Source organism: Marmota monax, unplaced genomic scaffold (genome assembly GCF_021218885.2).
Source record: "Marmota monax isolate L192 unplaced genomic scaffold, Marmota_monax_Labrador192_F-V1.1 WCK01_AAM20220418_F8-fsc00037, whole genome shotgun sequence".
Classification (NCBI taxonomy): domain Eukaryota; kingdom Metazoa; phylum Chordata; class Mammalia; order Rodentia; family Sciuridae; genus Marmota; species Marmota monax.
This window is the reverse complement of record NW_026693245.1, coordinates 10,062,762-10,084,013: the sequence shown is the minus strand read 5'-3', so window position 1 is coordinate 10,084,013 and position 21,252 is coordinate 10,062,762. Positions and strand designations below refer to the sequence as shown.

Here is a 21,252-nt window from a genome sequence, read left to right as displayed (position 1 = left end):
GAGGGGGTAGAGAGAGAGGAGGGGAGGGGAGGGGAGAGGTGGGGAGGGGGGAGGGGGGAGGATGGGAAAGGCAGCGGAGCACAACAGACACTAGTATGGCAATATGTAAATCAACGGATGTGTAACTGATGTGATTCTGCAATCTGTGTATGGGGTGAAGGTGGGAGTTCATAACCCACTTGAATCAAAGTGTGGAATATGATATGTCAAGAAATTTGTAATGTTTTGAACAACCCACAATAAAAAATTAAAAAAAAAAAAAAGTCAAGGGGTAAAAAAATTCAGAGCTAGATCTTTTATGGTTCTTCATGTTCTCTCAGAGTCTACCCATCCCAGGAAGAGGCCTGACTGGATTTTGTAGTTTACTGGCTCCAGAGTGAGTCAACTACAAAACCTTCCCTACTTGCCTGCCCTTCCCTACTTTCTGTTCTCTGTCTTGTTCCTGCTCAGGTTTCCTCAAAAAGTTGGCTGCTTCTCTGCTCCCGTGAGGAGAATAGCTCAATATCCTTTTGAGCAAGTCTTGTTCAGGAAGAACAATCATTGGAAGCATCTCAACTATCCACGCCTGGGAGTCCACCTGGCCTTGGCTGCAATACATTACAGTAAGTAGCACTTCCCTCTGTTGCTGAGGACCCCAGTGTGAAAACTAGTGAGGCTTTCACTTCCCAGAGTTAAAAGACTCCAAAATGTTACTGGGCCATGGGAGAGAACATGAAACCACATAGCTAAGAGCACAGACAGTACTGTCACCCTTACTGACCCACATGGGAATCATGTGACAGTGCAGGAACCAATGATGCCTGTCAGGCCTCTGCAGTGATTATAGTCAAATGTACACACCTGATCCTAAAAAAAATACGTAATTTTCATAGGAACAAACCTGGAAGACAGAGCTGCAATGCCAAAATAATTAAATTTCCAACACATTATAATATTTTAAAGAAAAAAATATTATTTTAAAAGATTTGACACATGTGACTGCCTAAGCCTAGAGAAAAGAATGAATCAACATTTTAAGTACACTACATTCATTAATCAGAAACTTTTTACAAAGCATATAAGTGCTGTTATCAATGCTTTTTATCAATGTCTTTTTAATGTACTCTCCCCTAGAACATTAAAAAAAATCAATCCCAGATTAGACATTAAAATATCAATAAATGACAGCTTCAAATTACCTACCTTTTATGGCTATTTTTTATTTTTTTGTATGACTGGTTTCAAAACTCTCTGGCTAATAAAAAATGTAGCTCATGTGCTCTAAATATATACAAAATGAAATAGTTGGGGTAGAAATGACCCAACAGCATAAGAACTGCTTAGGAGTAAAAGTACAGTATAGGTAATTCCAAACAGATAGGTAACATTTGATTACAAATGCAGACCCTATCAGTGCTCCATAAGTGACTTATAAAACAAGGTTTATTTTTAACAATGCACTGAGGAAACACAGGCAGACTGGGTGCACTGGCACTCCAAAACCCTTATTGTAGGAAAGAATTCAGCGAGAATAGCTCACAGATCCTGCAATAGCATCACTCAGAAATCACTCAGAACAGCATGGCAGGAAGGAGTGAAAAGGAAATTCTTTAGCAAAACTTGTGCATGTATAGTGTGTGTGTTGGGGGGGGGTGTGCAAATGTTATATGTGTATGTGCTGAAAGAAGAAGAAACACGAAACAGAAAATCTGCCAAAATAAACAACAACAACAAAAAATCACAAAACTTCATTTTGGGTCAAGTGTGGACAAACATAATCTCTACTTAGATGAGAATTTTCTATTAACTTGTTTTTAGAAATTAAAATCTCTGACATTCTTTATTCTGGAGACCCCTGAACAAGAATACAGATTATATTGCACAAAGAAATTCTGAACATACTTCTTAGCAAGTGGCTGGATTCAGAGATAAGCTGACTTCAGACACTAATGGTTTTATATCTTATCAAAAAAAAAACTTGGCCCAGGAAGTAAGAAGGAGAAGAGAAAGCAAGTTCTTAAGCATAACCTTTTCTCTTTGATGCCCAAACTGCCTTTCTGGACCTGAGCCCAAAAAGGGAAGGCTTTGTTCTCATGTGTCTTGGGCACTATTTAAAACTCTCCTAGCAAATCCTCTTGCAGTGGAGGGAATGTTCTACTATCCACTTAAAAACTGCAGAATAATTTCAGTTTGCACTGTGCAGATGACAGTCTTTAACTATTGGTGACAACACCTATAGCCAATTAACAGGACCAGTAACAACAGAATTGAGAATGTTGCTAAAGCAACTGACATCAAAGACTGCTCTATTCCTTATCCCAGCCTTATCTGGAATCCATGAGCTGGTATAGTAAGTGGTAAGTGCCCCAAATAAATACCTGAATAACAGTTTCAAACACTAAAAACTAGGGAACTGCTGCCATGGGTTGTGACAGAAGCAGCAAGGGTTAAGTATTCTTCTCTACCAGGAATCTAAGACAAAAAGTAATTACTGCTGATGTCCCTGCGTTTAGCAATGAATTATGAGCAGCTACAGTTCTGTGTATGAAGAAGAGCACTGGGCAAGAAGATGTGTGAGGAAATGTTTCAAGCTGGTACAATCACAATGATTAAACCAGTCAAAGGGTCTTATTCTACTCAATCTACTTGAAAGTCATAATTTTCTAGAACTCAAAACTAAAGTTATTAGATTAAAAAGAAAATTAAAGTAGGGTTTGGTGGTGCATGCCTATAATCTCAGCTACTCAGTAGCCGCAGGCAGGAGGATCATAAGTTCGAGGCCAGTTTGGGTAATTTAGTGAGACTCTGTCTCAAAATTTTTAAAAAAGGGCGGGGAGTATAGCTCAGTAAGAGAGTGCCCCTAGATTCAATCCTCAGTACCACAAAAATAAAATGATCCATAGTGAAATTTGTAATTTCCAGTAACTGCCAACTCTGTCCAAATTTGTGAAAAGGGCCCCCAAATATAATTAAATCTAAGATAATATTCTTCCAGCATATTTTTTTAACTTAATGTCATTTGAAATATATATTTTCTATTTTTCTGAGCCTTCACAATGAGGAAACAATGAAACAAAGTATCACTGAATAATGCATTTTAAAGGTTTAAAAAAGTGTGTGTGTGTGTGTGTGTGTGTATATATATATATATACATACACATACAGAGAGAGAGAGACACACACACACACATTTATGAAGAGACCTTTATAAACACAGGAAACAAAGGACTGTTTTGCTTGTTACAGAGTATACCTGATGAATATCCTTTCTTTCTGTAATTAAAACTGTGAGATAAAAAAATTAGCTTGTAACAGTAAATTTACCAAAAAGTAGATTTTCAAAACTGCCCCCCCAACTTGGTAATTAATATCTTCTAAACACAAACATGCTACTGCTTTGCCCTAATTTATTTTCTCACTTTGCAAAATAATATTCTTCCAGCATAGTTATTTTTTTTGTTTTATTTAATGTCATTTAATATATATGTTTTCTATTTTTCTGAGCCTTCAATGCTTTTCATTTGTATATCTTTTCATGGTTGCTGGTACCCAGGTTTAAATCCCAAGAGTTGATAAGTTCAAAGAACTATCTGTTGTTTCAATAATTACAGATAAATTTAATCATAAGAAATAATTTTAAATTAAATTTTTGGAAAGTTACAAGAACTTGAAGGGAACTAAGATTATGTAAGCCAATCTATTTATTTTCAGAGATAAGAAAACAAAACCCAGGAGACCTGCCTTAGGTCACAAAGTAATGAGAACCCTGATCTATCCACTACTGGTGAGATGCTTTACCCCTATCACAGAATTTTAAATGTTTCAGTTTTCCATGTTTTTCTTAGTAAATTCTTTCAAAATGATAGGGAAAAAATAATTGCTTTAAAGAAGATGCACAACCTATACAACCTGCCTTTGCTACACTAATAGTGACTAGCAAGGTAACCTTGAGCACCCTCATCCTCTCTGGTATAGTCAAAGTACTGTAGCGTGTCTTCACAGTCACTACGTATATATATGAAAAGAAATACTGAATCCCATTAACATGTACAATGAATACACATTAATAAAAAACTTATAAAAAGAACCATGTTTCATTATATCAGCTAATTACCACCACTAACCCCATTTTAGAGATGAGAAATTTCAGATTCAAAGAAATGAAGTGACTTTCCCAGAATCCAGTGTCAGTAAGTACCTAATAAGTCAGACTCCTCAGGCTGACCTTCTGAATCTCCACATAGTACTATATGAAATGAAAATGCGCAGTTCTAAAACCACATTCAGAAGAGTAGATGAAATTCATTGTGCACGAGAACATTTCCTAATCTGAAAATCTTGGAAATCACAGGGAACAGCTTGGAGTAGAAGAGCCACAGCTCCCAGAAGTATGACTTTAGACTGTTCTTGTCTAGGTCTGGTGCAACTCCTCTTTTGGGCCTCCTGACCCACTTCCTAGTGCACTGTGGTTACCTGTCCAGCTACAAAGGCTTTTTATTTTGTCCTAAGCATTGAGATCTAACGATTGGAAAACAGAACAATAATAAGGCAGAGAGCTCTGCCTGGTTCTATTTGGCTAAAGCCCTGACTCTTGTCCCCATCTTGGTCTTTGGGCCCTGTCTGCACCCTGTCTCCACCCAGATGGGGTTACCTGAACTATACTTGCCACCCTGAATATGGTCCTACAACTAATTTCTGGGCCTGTGGGGTTTCCACCTAGCCCCAAGCCAGGAAACCCCCTGTAAGCTCCTTTTGCCTATTTCACTCCTCTGCATTCTTTAGGACTAGGCACACCACCTCAAATATCCCAGCATCTCCCCCATACTCAGCTGACTAAGGCCAGAACCACCCTTGTCATCAGGTAAACTCCCCTGTAGGTCAAGTGACAGCAGGTGGAGACTTCCTCCCCACTGGGTCCCAGCATTGCACAGCATTCACTAAGTTTCCTTGGCATATGTGCCCCCTCATCAGGACTGGTGGCAGCATTGATGATGGGCACTCACTCTGGCATGCTTACTACTTTGCCCTTTTATTTTTCTAGAAACACCCAAAGACTAGACCAAAGGGGATTCTACGGGCCTCACATGACATGCTTGCTTACCTATAATCCATCAGCTTGCTGGGACCTTTGCCTACAGAGGTCCAGCAGCTGATATAAATCTTGTGATGGACATGCCCATGCCCTAGTAAAGCTCTCTGCTTCAAGCATTTGAGCTTATCTGTTGTTTGACCTGTGAAGGCCTTGGATTATTCTAGAGGACAACCTTTGCTAAGCATCAACATTTTTTTTCCCCCGAGACTTCTCCTTTGAAATTTTAATACAAATTAATAGGAAATTTTGATTCATTTTACAATACTATGTGCTTTATATACACCTCTTTGAAAATACTATTGCTCAGAAAGTCATGACTACATCTATGATGATAAAGGAAAAAGTAAATGTTTAACAGGTGTCAACTCTAACTCAAATATTGAGAAACGGTAGAGTTCGGCAGAATTCACTCACAGTATAGTGCTGATTTCTACCAATAGCCACCTTTGCTTTTAGTAAGATGCCAATAATTTATTGCAAACGGGAAAAAACAAATAAACAAAAACCAATATCTCACAGAGGAGGCAGAATGAGTACACTGGATAAGGGAAGGAGCATTCGGCACCCTGTGAGGGAAGCAAGGCCAGCTGGGGGACACAAACATGAGCAGTATGGAATGACAGGAGAGGGTGACCTGGAAGGAGGTGCCGAGGAGTGGGAAAGGCCTACCCCCAGGGACTTCTAAGTCTCAAATTCATCCTGAGGATGAAGAAAAGGCTGACTGTCCAGACCCTGGGTGAGCAGCCATGGATGTAGAGAAAAGTGGGTTGACGTAGGGTTAGAGAGAAGTGAGACAGAATGGGTGACTGAGTACAGGGTGAGAGGAAGGAGTCAGGGGACTAACAGCAGACCAACCAGGGAGATGGCGGCAGTGTTCACCCACCAAAAGGACAAGAAGCTCTGACTACAAGGATGGAGAGGCTGGGAGGACTGGGGTTCAGTATGCATACACAATAGCTAAAGTGCCTGGCAGAGCTGTCCCTCCTAGGAGGAACTATGCAGATGACAGTTGGTCATACAGTTCTATCATTGAAGGCAAACATATTTTAGGGACCAAAATATTAATAAGGATGAGTCAGCAAAGATATAACTGATAATCTTCTGATAGACCCTTTCCTTTCTGGTGAATGACTGGCTTTCTTTTACTCTTTCTATAAAACTTGAAATTTTGTTATTTAAGAATATAGACTTTTAGAGCAAAAAAAGGTCTGAAATACATGTGTTTGAGAATTTCCAAGTATGCAAAAATTTTACTACATGATAAAGGGAATTTTTTTTTTTAACTCAATAAACAGTGTTGAGACACCTGGCCAATCAATCATTTGAAGAAAATAAAGTTAGATCCCTAAAATCAACCCTTAAGCTTCAGATGGATATGAGATTAAAGTATTTTAACTCATAAAAATACTATTAGAAATTTTACAATAGGGAATAATAATAGCTAATAATTATATAGCTAATAGTCACAAGTTAATACTTGTATAAGAAACTGGTCAGTTACAATGCTTGATAGGAGTGAAACTGACTAGCATTCAGGTGCTTATACTCTTACTACACAGCACTGCCTCTCTGAAAGGCATTCGATGTGCTTTAAACAGAAGTTATCAAAGAAAAACAACTGGAATTTGAAAAAAAAATTAAAGCTTCTTAATGGACAAATAATAATAATCAAAGTCATAACATAAAAATAGAGGAAAACAGCTGCAACAAATGTCAGGGCTAATATTACAATACACAAAGAGTGCTTACAAATCAATAAGAAAAATACCAATTCTCTTCCACGTTTTAAAGAAAATAAATGCCAGGCACAGTGGTGCATACTTGCAATCCCAGTGACTTGGGAGGCTGAGGCAGGAGAACCACAAGTTTGAGGCCTTCCTCAGAAAGTAAGTGAGGTCCAGTTTCAAATACATAAATAAATAAATGGCTATAGATGTGGCTCAGTAGTAAAGAACCTCTGAGTTCAATCCTTAGTACCAACAACAACAAAAGAAGAAAAGAAAAGAAAGAAAAAGAAAAAGAAAAGAAAGAGGCTGAGGTTGTAACTCAGTGGCAGAGTGCTTGCCTAGTATGTGTGAGGCACTGGGTTCAATCCTCAGTACCACATAAAAATAAGTAAATGAAATAAAGGTATTGTGTCCATCTACAACAACAAAAAATATATATAAAAAAGAAAGAAAGAAAGAAGTACTCAAAAGAAGCATGAAATTGTAAATAAGTACAAAATATACAGTGACCACGAAAAGCTAAGAAATGTGAGAAGCCATCTTTCATTCACCAGATTGGCAAAAATAGAAGACCAATAATACACAATATTGGCAAGAATGTTGGGCAATGGGCATTCTCATGCACTATGAGGTAAATGTAAACTAGCACAATGTTTTACAAGGCAAACTGGTTATAGTATCAAAATTTTAAATATGCACACCCCTGTTTCAGAATTCCATTTCTGAATATTTATTGTCCAGAACAAAAGGCCCAACTATATAAATATTACATATAAAAGAAGTCACTAAAGCTTAACATAAGAACCTAAAAGCAAATAATATAAATGTCTAAAAACAGGAAACTGGCTAATTGAGATATTGTTGATGAAATACTACACAGTCCTTTAATTGACAGCTCTCTGTTCAGAAAGATAACTTACAACATACTGTTAAGAAAAAAAGCACACTGTACAGTAATACACATAGTATGGTTCTATTTATTAAATAATGAAGACATCATTTTTTAAAAAATTGTTCCATTGTTTTCAAAAGAACTGTTCAATGATGTTATTGAAATTAAATTCTATAAATTTTAAATACCATCAAGGCCTTGAGATGCCAGATATAACATCATAATCTTGTTATAATACAGTATAATGGTTTGAAGATGCTTTGTACCAGAATGCATAAAATGTACTTACAAAATTCAAAATAAATTCAGATTAAAATTGTAAAAATGTTTTCAGGGGTATTGATATTTACATCAATCTGTTGCACCTTTTTCAAATCTAAGGTTCAATAAAAATAAATTAAGAGCATTAATGGAAGTTCAGGAAATTGATAATAGCTATAGCCAATTAAGATATTTTAGGGGGGAAAAAGCAAGAAACTATGAAGTGCTGTTTGATGATACAAATATCATTTTAGAACATGTAGACATTAAGAATGTTTGTGAAACCATCTCATTTCAATGAAAAAGCTACCAGTAATTATATAATTTGGTCAATGCTACAGAGTTGGAACCTTACTCCTCGAAATCTAACTAGGAAAAAGGTCAGAATACATTGGTGTGTCTTAATACTTATTAAGTATTTCAAATAACTTGTAGGGTATAAAATGACATAGGCCAACAAATAAAGCAAAGAAGTTTTCCATACAGATAATCCACAAGACATTTCTAATAAGCAGCACCTAATTTTATGTAATTCTAAAGTATGCCTCTTAATTTAGTATATCAGGGCCGCAGAACTACAACTCAGATAATTTAGAGGTTTACCACTTCAAGGATCGTTTTCCTTAATAGAAATAAATTATAACTTTTCAACTTTAATTCACTGAGACTATAGAAACAAGATAACTTTTTAATAATGAGCTACAGTAGCTCTGACAAATAAAAATAATCATGTAGTCTTGATCACACTTATTTTACAAGTTAGGAAAGTTATTTCAAAAAGTAATGTTGAATAGTGAGTGCTATGATTTAATAATATATAATTTTAGAGGCTATCCAGGTGGACCTAGCTGTCCCAACACCAGGTGGCCCCCGAATGCACTGTTTTAAAATCCTCTTCTGCCTTCCTCCCCTGTGTCTGTGAGGTCAGCCAACCCTGCTGCCATAAGGTAACCTGCCTGCCTCTGGCTCAGCTCACACTGCCATCCCTCCTGCTGTTAAAAGTTGTGTGTTAGGAACACCAAATGAACAAAACTGCAAGGACAACATCTTAGATAAGTGTCAACAGCCAGCAAATGTCCTGGACACTCTTCTGAGTGTAAAATCAAAGGACTTCAAAGCACAGATTTTGTTTCAGAACCTTTGGCTGCTCAGAGACATTTTTTTTTCCCCTTAGTGCTAAACTGTGTTCTAGATAAGGGATGCTGCTGGGTTTAGTTACCACTACTAAGTTTTCTGTTACACGGGTTCTTAGCTCCTGAAACACTGTATAGTAGTTGTCTAATAAATCTTTTCTTTAATGCAAATGTGAACTTTTATTATCTGAGGCTGACTTATCAAATTAGTCAATTCTGGATGAGATTAGAGTTTTCAAGACAAGAATCCTAAAAGTGGTATTTAACTTTAGGTTACTTTCTGAGAACCTGGAAAAACAAACAGTTATGTCAATGCATAACATTTTTATGCACAATGTTATTCCTGGAAAAACATTCTTGAATCCCTAGAAAGTATAGGAGAATTACATATGCATAGCACATGCTTCTAACTTATAAAATTATCATACATATAGCTATTTGCTGTAAACCTTATTTAGCTTCCTTGAGGCTTGAGGTACCAGGCATATCTACAAGTCGGGGTATCTCCCAATGAGTCTATCACAAACCAATAATTTGGAAACACCAATAGTCTAAGATTTTGCGTTTTAACCTCTTCTTAGCTAGGTCCTAAACTACGTCTGACCAAAAAGGAAGAACAGATGACCCCACTAGTTTGGGCACACTATGGCATTATCTTTCTCCTTTTATTCAATAAATATTTACCAAATATTCATCTTGTAGCAGGCATTTTGCTAGGTGTTGAGTCCCTAACCAGTCAAAGGCCCTGTACACTCAGGTCTTGCCATCTTCTGGGGAAGAAGGTTGTTCAGCCGGTTGAGAAAATAAAGTATAAATCTCAATATTGACAGTAGGGATGCTGTACCACAAAGCCAGACTAGGTAATCTGTGAATGGGCTAATGTCTTAACAAAGAAGAGCTGACATGGGGAATGGGAAGAGAGTTGCTGGCAGAGGGGGCATGCAAAGGACCTGTGGCAGGAGGCAGTATGCTAAACTTGAGGAAATGAAAGCAGTCAGGTCTGGGGAGAACAAGGGCATGTGTCAGATGGATCCAGACCTGGAAAGGCAGATAAGAGTCCTGGTAAGGCGAGTTAAGGATTCATTTTGTCTTTATCCAAATGGAAAGCATTTGAAAAGTTTTAAAATTCAATTGAATTCATTTCACTTTTCTGGAGGGAGTAAGTTAAGATCTGATTAATCTCTAGCCACATAATCCAGAGAGCAGACTGGGAGGGAAAAGGGCTATAATGTAGCAGTGTGTGAGGGGGGTTGTGACATCAGTCCAAACTAGATAATGGATGCTGAGACTGGGATGTGATGGCAGCTCAAATCACCAGCACCTAAGAAGGGGAGCATGAGGGTCAAGGATGACTCCTAGATTCTAATTCTGCCATTTAATGAACAGAGAGCATGTTAGCAAAAGGTTTAGTGAAGACTGTGAATCTGGACTTGGACATACGAGTGCAGAGTATCATGCAGATAGTTAAGTGTAGATCTTAAGTTTCAGAGAGATCGTAACTGGGAAAATAACCTCTGAAATCACTTGTGAATGGCCAATAACCGATCAAAGGGCATTAATGAATCTCAGTTGGTATGGAGGACACAGAATGAAAGGCCTAGGAACACCCTAAGGGTCTTTTAGCATTAATGTTCCAGGGGATGAAGACGGCCACCAAGGAAGAACTGCCAAGGTTAAGAAGAAAATCAGGAGGGCTTACTCATTAACATAAGTAACACTGTTTCAAACAGAGGAACTCAATTTTATCAATTATTTGACAGCTTGAACGTGGCTCCAATTTTTTATAACTATACTTAAGTCATTGAAGTACACTAATTATTTAAATTTTATATTATATTGAATTGGTCATAATGATCGATGACTGCTTATTAAATATCAATTACTGCAACTAAATATTAAGCAATGTATAAAACATAAAAACTCATGCTGGGAGATGATACAAAAAGTAAGATAGAATTCCTAGTCTGTTAACAACTGATATTTGGTATTCAGAATGCTGTAAGACCAGTTTGAAGATTATTTGATAACATATCAGTTAAATGATTATTTAGGCAACACAGAAAAGTAATGATAACATCTACTTGTCAAGAACAGTGCATCCACACAAAGCCCAGTATCCACACTCTCCTCATTCCATATATACCCATCATCATCCTGCTTGCATGTGATAAACTTAGTTAATACACTAATGATAGAAATGTGTGTGTTGTACCATGTAACTCCAAGAACTTCCTCTTTAAGAGGTTTAATGGCCACATTAATAAATCCCAGGTGACAGAAGTGTACTTTCAGAAATATATACTTAGTGGGTCTTAATGATTCTCCTTACCATTCTACATCTCAATCTATTACATCAAACTAACCAGCCTGGCATTGCAAAGGAGTCAGTCACTAATAATATAGAACTCCCTTCCATACCAAACATACCTACATCAACAGTGACATGCCATAGGCAGATGAACACAAGGATATCTTCTTGATCATCTTATGCCCTAGAGCATATTTTACATTTCCCTACGTAGTTTTTTTTAATGAGCAGAGTTGCTGTTTATTATTGACTGAATTTTAAAACCAATGTTGGCAGACACTGAATTTCTTGTTCCTCATGCCCTCATTTTAATTTTCTCTTGCAAAAGAAAAAAAATATCATGTCTGGACTTGCAGCTCCATCTATATTACTCTTAAGAGTAGGTAGAAAAATAGTTTGAAACTAATCTGTATCTAGATTTCTTTTTCCATTTCTGTGATCCTAAACTAAAGCATCTCTGTCCTAAGGAGGGGGGGGGGGGAACACCAAAAGAAAACGGGCAAAAACTAGCAGGCTGAATGTATAAGCAAAAGATAAGACAAACCTACCCCTCACAACTACTAAGGCCAATTCATTCCTCAGAAAATTAAGACGGTAACACTGGTTGGCCACAGGAATATGGTATGGGATGTTGTAGATGAGACTCAGAGCACAAATATTTAATCTGGGTGCCCCTCCATATCCTCATCTACTAAACAAAACAGAGGCTATGTACTGCTGACCCTCTCCTCTACTATCAATTATCTGCAAAGGTTCATAAAGGTTGAATGAATGAAATCTCATACAGTAACAAAGAGGCAGGATCCAGCAATACTGGAAGTCTCTCACCCTGTGTGGTTATCAAGATGAATGAATGACAGTCCATATTCTTTATTTCCTTTCACATATAATTTAATATAGCAAAAACCAATAAATCTAAGAAACACTGACACTAATCATTTATCCTCTTTTCCTAGCATGTTGGAGGATCCTGAATATTACTTACTTGTATTAGGTGTACAAGGCAGGTTTAAGAAAGATGTGCATCATGTAAGTATTAGCAGATGAATGCAGCACTGAGTAGAGACCAAGCTAGTGGTCTATCAGAACTCCTGCAAAACAACTGTCTTCTTAAAACCTTCAGTTAATTTGAAAAAGAAGACGGAAGAAGCACATAGTAATGAAAAGCAATGGACTACAGAGTCAGACTGACTTGGGGTTGCATCCTAGCTCTGACTTCTAGTTGTATGATCATGGAGTTTTACCATCCCCAATGAGTTTCAACCTCCTGAAAAGAGAAATTACAATGCCTTAGAGGGCTATAGTGATGATTATATAAGATTAAATAAGATGATTAAATAAGAAAAAAAAGTGTGTGTGTGTGTATCTTACCCAACATAAAAGACAAGGAAAGTGATATATAAAAGCTATCTACACCTATCTATATGCTCAATTAACATGTTAAAAGCCACAGGTACAATCCTGATATTTTTGTAATTTTAAGAGTACCTGACTAATCTCACTGCATTGCAATAAACCTTTTAATTCTGGTTCTGATTTCTTTCATGATTAAAATGTTCTTGTGCTTCAATTAAAAAAAAAATAAAATGTTTTAAAATTATTTCTTAAAGACAACTTTGGCTTATTCCTAATACTGCACACTTCATCATATTAATATTCTGTGCAATTACTTAACTTTTGAGAAGGATGCTGGAGATCCAACCCAGGGCCTTGCTGATGAGCCTCACTTCCAGCTCCCATTTACTTTTTAAAGTAGCTCTCACTTTAGACTTAAAATTAAAAGAGGAGGCCAGAACTAAGGAAATAACTAAGTCTAAGGAATATACATGGTATATCTTATACAAGCAAAGCATTCCATGGCTAGAGGTATAATTCACATGATGGAGTTCTTAAGCAGACTCTGAAGACAACTGCTTTTCCAGGCCATATTTTTCCACTGCGTTCCATACCAAGAGATATCCCTCAACCCAAGAAAATGAGTGGGATACAGAATGCAAAAGTAGTGCTTTCTAACTCAGAGCACTTCTGACTGCCCCGTATTATAACTAGGGGAAATCCATTCCCCACTACTTGCCACCCTATCACTTCTTCCTTTGGAATGCACATAGCCAGTGTCAAGGACTGATTAGCAGACTCAGCCTAGGCAAGCTGTAGCTAGTTTTTTTTTTGCTCTTGGTGAAACCAAAAGAACACTCCTTTCTTCCCACATTTTGAAATCTTCAAGTTGACAAGTCAGTGACCATTTCTAAAACATGCAACATATTTTGCTTGAGGTGCTACAGAAGACTTGAAAGAATATCAATGAACAGGGTTACTTCCTGTTTTTCCTATCTAACAAAATGGAGTTATTATAGTGTATTGGAAATCATATATTAAGGAATGTTGGTTAACCAGTCACTCTTGCCAAGATCAGATATGAAAAGAAAACAAAAGTTGGCAACAATTCTAGCTCTGATATTTCTCTTCCAGAATTATATTTAATAAGGTTAATCTTTGAAGAATCCATTTTTTTACCTGATTTTAAATGGAATTTGGACACAATTTATAACTACAACACAAAATCATACAAGATTATCTTATGTGACTACTTCTATTATTTTATTAAAAAAAAATCACCAACTTAATTTTTAAAAAGACTTATTTTTAGCTAACTCTTACATGTCCTTTCTAGTAACAGGTCACTAAATTGTATTTTCATTTCAACAACTTCTAAAAGGAAGTGAAACTGAGGGCTATATGAGGATATAACAGCAGCCTATGAAATATTCTTAGTTTTAAGCAAAAACTAACACTAACAAGTACAGCATATCTTGTTCTTTCATGGGCCAGCAAATTGATAGTTTGGTTTTTTAAGTTACAAAAATAGGATGGAGTAATTATATCTACCAAACTCACAATAGCCTGTTCAATGGAGAGTAACACTGTAATTTTTCTTCAAAGACAGTAAATAGGAAGAAAAAGCCCCTAATTCCGTAATATAAGGAAAAATCCCAAACCCTTGGGCGCCACTTACAGGCACTAAACTTTCACTGATTTCAGTTATTACCCTGAAGAGGGATAGACATAAAATCTTTGATTTTAATGGGTATTTCTTATATAATTTATTATTTGTAAATGTATTTCCTATACTTCCAATTTCTACATCCAAAATTATAAACTGAAGGAAATTCTTAAGTAAAAATCACAAAGCTCTCTTTTTAAAAAATTCAGTAGTTCTGTAGGAGAAGTCTTCAGACCTCCACTACTGTTGAAACAAAAATATTTAAAAATTTCAGTTTTAGATTTTCCTCTTGAAAGTATGAATAACTACTGTCAAAAAGAGGAAAATGCACAATTCAACTGAGATCTTATAGTACTGCTTACAATCAGCTTTTTCTAAGACTTTAAGTGGTAAATAATCTGACAATATAAATAAAACACATGGAAATATTATAGTACAAGTATTTTTCTCTATAATCTAAGTTTTTACACCAATAGATTCAAATGAATTTCAACCCCACTGTCAAGAAAACTGAAAAAAATAATCACTACATTTCAAAAGATAGGGATCAAAATTTTATTACAAATGAAATCTTTGCATATGACATTTGGGATGAACCAAGAGCATTCTGGTTAATAAAATTACTTGTTTGAAAAAATATTATGCTTACTAATCCATTATTTAATATACTGTGCAATTAAATCCCCCCTTAAAGAAAGGAAACAAAAATTAAGCATGGATTACTTAGTCTTTGAATCTCACAAATTATTTATTATATCCAAAAAATAAATAAAATTAATTTCTCAAATTTGGGGTCAATTTTTTTAAAAATCCGAAATGTAGTAACAATTGCCTTCTAAGAATTATTCTGATTGAGTTTTAATCTGATCTGCACAGAAACAAGACACCGTGGAGCAACATTTCTTCTTGTAAGACTAAGTTATGTGTACCACTGCATACAGAAAACTGTACCAGTCACAAATCTCCTTTCATTGTAATATTGCCATGGTACAGTGCTAAGCATATTTTTTAGATTTTATTTATTTTTTGGTAGGGGAAGACTTCCAAGTAATAAACGGACCATGTTTTTAAACCAACATACAAGTGCACAAAAAAGAATCAAAGCATATTAAATAATTAACCAAAACCTACTGTCTGACGCATCTCACAGTAGACACACTTTACTCCCTTAATAAATGTCAGGGAATTCTATAGAGCAGCGAGTGACTATTACGAAAATATTTCCAGCAACTCTAAACGCCCATCAACACTTTGTGCTTTTGCAATTACTATCAGTTGTTTAAAAAAAAAAAAAAAAAAAAAAAGACTATAGCTGTCACACTTAAAAGAACTTCTTTTAACAGAAAAATTTCCAATAGCCAAAACAGTGTGAGGCCGAGGAGCCAAATTACCTTACACATTTCCTAATTCACGTGCACCATAAGACCCATCTGAGCCGAAGCCCACAGCACCGTGACCCCTGGAATTCGGCGGCGGCCGGTGCAGCTGCACCAAGCAGGCAGCACCGCACCCGCGCTGCGGTTCCCAGCCACGCCGCAGGGGCTGCGGGGAGCAGTCACCACCGCTTTGAAACTGAATGGCTGACACATCCGGTCCTGGCTCCTACACCACTTCGCCAAATGCAAACTTCAAAGGCCAAATTCAAACTCCAAACAGAAGTCACTGGAGTCTTAGTGATGCAGTATGAATTCCCAAGAACACAAGGAGCTGTTGGGGGTCGCAGTTCGAAAAACCACACGTCCTAGAAGACCGCAAGCCCCGCCGAGTCTGCAGCGGTCAGCCGGTGCCGCTTTGACAGGCGTTACCCCGCGATACACCCGGAGCCCCCGCGGCCGGTACTCGAGGCGCGCCGCCTGCGCCCGGGTCCGGTCCCGGTTCCTGCCCGGGCACTCAAGTTCCTACGGGCCCAAGGGCTCTGCCTGTCACAGCCGGGGACCTGCCGCCTTCTTGGCCCTCCGTGCCCCCCACCCGACCTTGGTCTTCCCAGTCCACCCCGCCCCTTTCCGACCTCCGCCCGCGCAGCTCGGGCCTCGCTCCCCAGTCCCTCGGGGACACCCGCCCGGGGCGCCGCCGCTGGGCTGGTACCCACCCTTGGTTCAGCCCCGGGACGCCCGTGCTCCTCGGGGAGCCCCGATCCCCGGAAACCCACAAAGCCAGCTGGGGCCCCACACCTTTCCCCAACGGGTCCCCGCAGCGCGGCTCGCACGCCTGTCACATGTCTGCAAACAATAACAAACTCTCCGGCACGTCCTCGTCCAGTCCCCCGGCTGGGACCCGGACGCCGGCCGACCCTGGAGGGCTCCGAGGTGCCAGTGGGCGCAGGTCCAGGCGAGTGGTGCCGAGCCCCGCAACGCCGAGCCCCGGGACTCCGTGCGCGGTGCCCGGGATTCATTCATTGCCCTCCGCCCGCCCAGGACCCGCCGCACCCCGGCCGCGCTTGCTTACCCGGCGGGGGCCGCTGCAGGAGGCGGCTCGGCGGCAGGCGCCGGTTTTTCCCCGGGCTCGGCCCCCACGGGGTTCGGGGCGCCGCTGTCCGGCGCGGCCGCTGGCTCCAGAGGGTGGGCGCCGCCGCCGCGGCTCGTGGGTCCGTGGAGCTGCGGCACCGCCACAGGCTGGAAACTGCTTCCACCCGCAGCCGCGTCCGCGGGCTCCGGCGACGGGGAAGTGGAGGAGGACGGCGGAGAGGCGGTGAGGAAGAGTGGTGACTCGGGCAGCTGGTCCAGCTCCACACTCCGCACTTTGCGCAGCTGCCGCCGCCGCCAGTCAGCCCGCTCGCGGCCCCCGCTGCCGGTCTCCCGCAGCAGCCCTGCGGCTGCCACGGGAGCGCTGCTCGCCTTGAGAGCCCCTCCGCCGCCGCCTGACTCGGGGCTCGTCGCCCCGGCGCCCGGGAATCCAGACGACGAGGCGCGATTCCCCGCCGCCGCCGCCATTTTCTCTCGCGGGCTACATTCGCTCGGCCCCTGCGAGGGAGGGAGGGGGCGGGGAGAGCGCAGGGGGCGGGCGGACGGGCGGGCGCTGCGCCGCCGGCGTAGGACTGCCTGCGCTATCTGCGTGAGCGCGGCCCGCCAGCGCCGGCCTGGAGGACCCGCGGGCGGGCGCGCGGTTGCCGGCCAGCGACGAGGCGGAGGCGGAGGGTGCGCCCGGGGAGGCGGTGGGCGCAGGTGGAAGGGAGGGAGTGGTCAGTGCGCCCGATTCCACAAGGGCGAGCACGGTGGGCTCCGAGAGCCCGCGCTCGGCGCTCTGGGATGGGATGGGCGCACTGCAACCGCTGCGCCCCCAGGTAGTCCCGGCCACACGGGCGAGAGGCTGGGGCTTGGTGGTAGCTTTGCGCCTCTTCCCCTTTGCTGCAATCTCGGCCCAGCTTGGGGGCGTGTGTGTGGGTGTGTGGGGGGGGGTCGATGAAGCGCGCCCAACGGGAGTTGCAGATTCTGAACGAAATAATTAGTTCGAACTTGTATTTATGGTGCTTGAAGGGGACGCAGGCCAGAAGGTTTGCAGTCTGTCATTCGCACTGCTCTTTGCAGTGGATGTCTGGGGTCCCAGCGCCGACCAGCCTTCCACCCCTAGCCCGCCCGCGCCCGACGCGCAGGTGGCGCCCAGGATTGTAGCTTGTTGCAAAGCAAAAGCCAGCGTTTACCAGACGTGCTGTTGCGGACCAAAAGTAAATAAAAAGTTTTGAAGAAAGCATTCCAGCTCTTTTGTCCCATCCCCACCCCCTCGTGCTACAAATCGCAAAACTTTAAGGTTTCTCATCCTTACTTCACATCCTGAAACTGTGATTTGGGACAGCACCCCCACCCCCACCACCCCGCGCGCACCACCACCACCGCCACCGCACAAACACCCACCGGCTAGAGAGACAGGGAGGAGCGGGGGTCCCTGCAGATCTTTATTTTTTCCTTCGGCAGGCATATACAGAACCACAGAGCGCACGTTTGGGGTAAGAACCAATGCTGTGCCAGGAAGAGCTTTCATGTCATCTTCCGTCAAGTCTTGGCCCTCCCCGAATCCGATGCTTCTGTCTGCACGTCCTTCTTTCCGGCAGTCAGGTGATAGGCTGGGTTCCCCAGTCCGCAAGTCCCCACCCCTGAAATGCCCGGGTTGTCGAACGTGGCATTGGAAACCCTTGCAGACCAGGAGAGACTCTGCGAGAAGGTGCTTTGGGAAGTGAAAGCAACATTTACATGTTAATGATTTTTGACTTTTTTTCAACCGAGTAGACCTTCTGTATCGCGTTTATTTTCCCCCGTCTCTTCTTTTCCTCTACACGTTTGGTCTAAGTTGGGAAATCTCCCAGAACCTGGGAGCAATGTCTCTAGATTTATTTTATGAAACATTAATTAAGACAGGGGGCAGGAGGGGTTTCTCACATAGAGAAAGGGGAGAGCTATCTTTGTCAATCATAATGTATCTAGACAAAAGCTTGAGCAATCTACAAAATAATTATTTTGACTTCTCGAAAATAGATTAAATGAAAGCCCCCTTCTCAGACATAATGTTAACTGAAAAGGAAGGTGACATAGAGGGATTCTTAAAAGGGTCCTGATTTCATATTAGTTAAATGTTTTGAATATTGCTCTGACATCTGCCATAAGATAGTTTTAAATCATTACATCCAAGGATACAAATTTTGAAAGTTTAGATAAATCTGTTAATTTTTTAGCTCTACGTTTAGATTATAATTATATGCTTTTTAAAGGTAGTCAAGCATATCATCCATACCAAACAGAAGCTATTTCCCAGGTCTTCCCTGATTGCCCCACCCACCAAGTCCTGAACTGAAATGGATAAGCGTTCCTCATTTTTTATTTAGATCCAAAAATTATTTACATTTTTTTCTCACTTAGATAATTAAGTGAGAAAAGTAAGATTTAACCTTTGAAAATGGTTCCAACTTCTGACCAATTTTGTTTAAGCAAAGGAGCAGAGTAAAAATGGGATTCCAGCAAGAGGTTACCTCTATCTGTAGGATGATTGAAACTGGGGACCAAACGCAACATTATCAACTAGCAATGATAGTTTCCATCCACTACACAGCATCACTGAGAAACCTAAATGTTGGTCATTCGCATAGATTCTGTTGCTTTGATTGATTTTTCCTGTAATCTTTTATGGAAACATTCTGGGTGTTGATATGCATCTGCATATGGACACACTGAATTCTTTAGAGAGACAATTCACCTAAGGATCAACTTGATTTTGCATGTTTACAGAAAGTCTTCTTAATTTTTTTTACTTGTTCTAATTAGTTATACATGACAGCAGAATACATTTCAACTCTTTGTACACAAATGGAGCACAAGTTTCCATTTCTCTGGCTGTACACGATGCAGAGTCAAATTGTTCATGTAATCATACATGTACATAGGGTAATGAAGTCTGTCTCCTTCCACCATTCTTAGAAAGTCTTTTTTTGAAGAGTATTTGCATGGATTCCTGCCCAACTTTCTGAGTCTTAAGCATGATTAAACCTTTTGCTATGGTTTTGGTGCTGCTTGAATCCTGCTTTATATCGCTGCACAGACGCATATGTCAAATACCAAGCTACTGTTGACTCTTAATTGCCTTAATTTGATTTTTTTAATGACATAAAGGACACATCTTTCTTACAAGGTTGCCTCTAGACCAAAAACTCCAATTACCATTTCCAAGCTCTTTATTCTCACCCAGATATAAACTTTGCAGTGATTTCCCATACACCATGGCAATTTCAGTAAATTTACACCCGTGCTTTACAGATGACTGCTCCCTCACAGTGCTTCTGGGAATCACCTAAGTCACACTTCAGTTCCTAAGTCAAGTTCATTTGGAGTATCCAGTTAAACATTTGACATTTTTTTGGCTGTACATAAATATCACAGGCATTAAAATGAAAAAAAAAATGTATGCACTGGCAGAATTACTTCAGCTTGTACCTCATTCATTATATATTTATCAAGCATCTACTATGTATGTGCAAGAAATTTTTCCCCTCCTGGGAGATATGTTTTTGTTTTTCTTCATTTATTCAAAACATTCTCATCTACAGTTTTATTAGTGGTTATTTATTGGGCTGACTCACAGAATTTCAGATCCATCAGTATGTGAATATATTCATATCATAGCTATGTTTGTGAGATCTGCCTTAGGTGGACATAGAAACTTAAGAGTATAATCTTGAGGGCTGGGGATGTGGCTCAAGTGGTAGCGCGCTCACCTGGCATGTGTGCGGCCCAGGTTCGATCCTCAGCACCACAAACAAAGATGTTGTGTCCGCCAAAAACTAAAAAATAAATATTAAAATTCTCTCTCTCTCAAAAAGAGTATAACCTTGAGAATAGGCCAAAAGCTGTCCTCTCGGACTTGTAGATATTTATTGTGTAACACATGCAGGAGAGATGGGGACTAGAACTTGATTTCTCTATCCTTTTCCTAGACACCACACTTCCCAGTGTTCCCAGATGTTTTAAATCAGGAAATCTTGTCATCTGTGTGGTAATTGGCCTCCTATAAGGGCACTGTAGGTGATATTATAGTAGCAAGTCTCTCAACTAGCCTCCACTTCACCATGCTTCAAAGGCCTCTGTGAAGATTATTGTTGGAGGAAGGCAGGAGGTGGAAACTTGAGAAGTGGATTTGGGTCAAGGTGGCAGTTAAGGTTTATAAAACCAAATGGCATTGAACATTTGGAATGGAAGCCCATAGAAAAAAAGAAAAAAATGTCTCTAGGTGTATACCATATGCAGCATATAAAACAAATCTGAAAGGTTGTAAGAAGAGAATCCTCGAAGTCTCTAGACTGAATAGGCTGCTAAAAATTACTATTAAAATAATTATAAAACTGTATTGAATCTTGATTATGTGCCAGGAGAGTGATAAC

The 21,252-nt window shown here is 40.2% G+C and overlaps 1 protein-coding gene across 2 annotated transcripts in view; it reads right to left on the bottom strand.

Moving 5' to 3' along the window:
• The window catches only part of Map3k1 (mitogen-activated protein kinase kinase kinase 1), a 76,767-nt gene extending 58,245 nt beyond the window's left edge, over nucleotides 1-18,522 (bottom strand). Inside the window, exon 1 of one of the 2 annotated variants that reach the window (XM_046456274.2) lies at nucleotides 18,242-18,522. Coding sequence is in view for 1 of the 2 variants with exons in the window: in XM_046456273.2 (XP_046312229.1) it covers nucleotides 16,839-17,323 (485 nt within the window). In the remaining variant the exon portion in view is untranslated. Of the gene's footprint in view, nucleotides 1-16,838; nucleotides 17,343-18,241 lie in introns of those variants that run through there. The other variant, XM_046456273.2, reaches the window with a different exon arrangement.
• Between the last annotated feature and the right edge of the window lie 2,730 nt (nucleotides 18,523-21,252).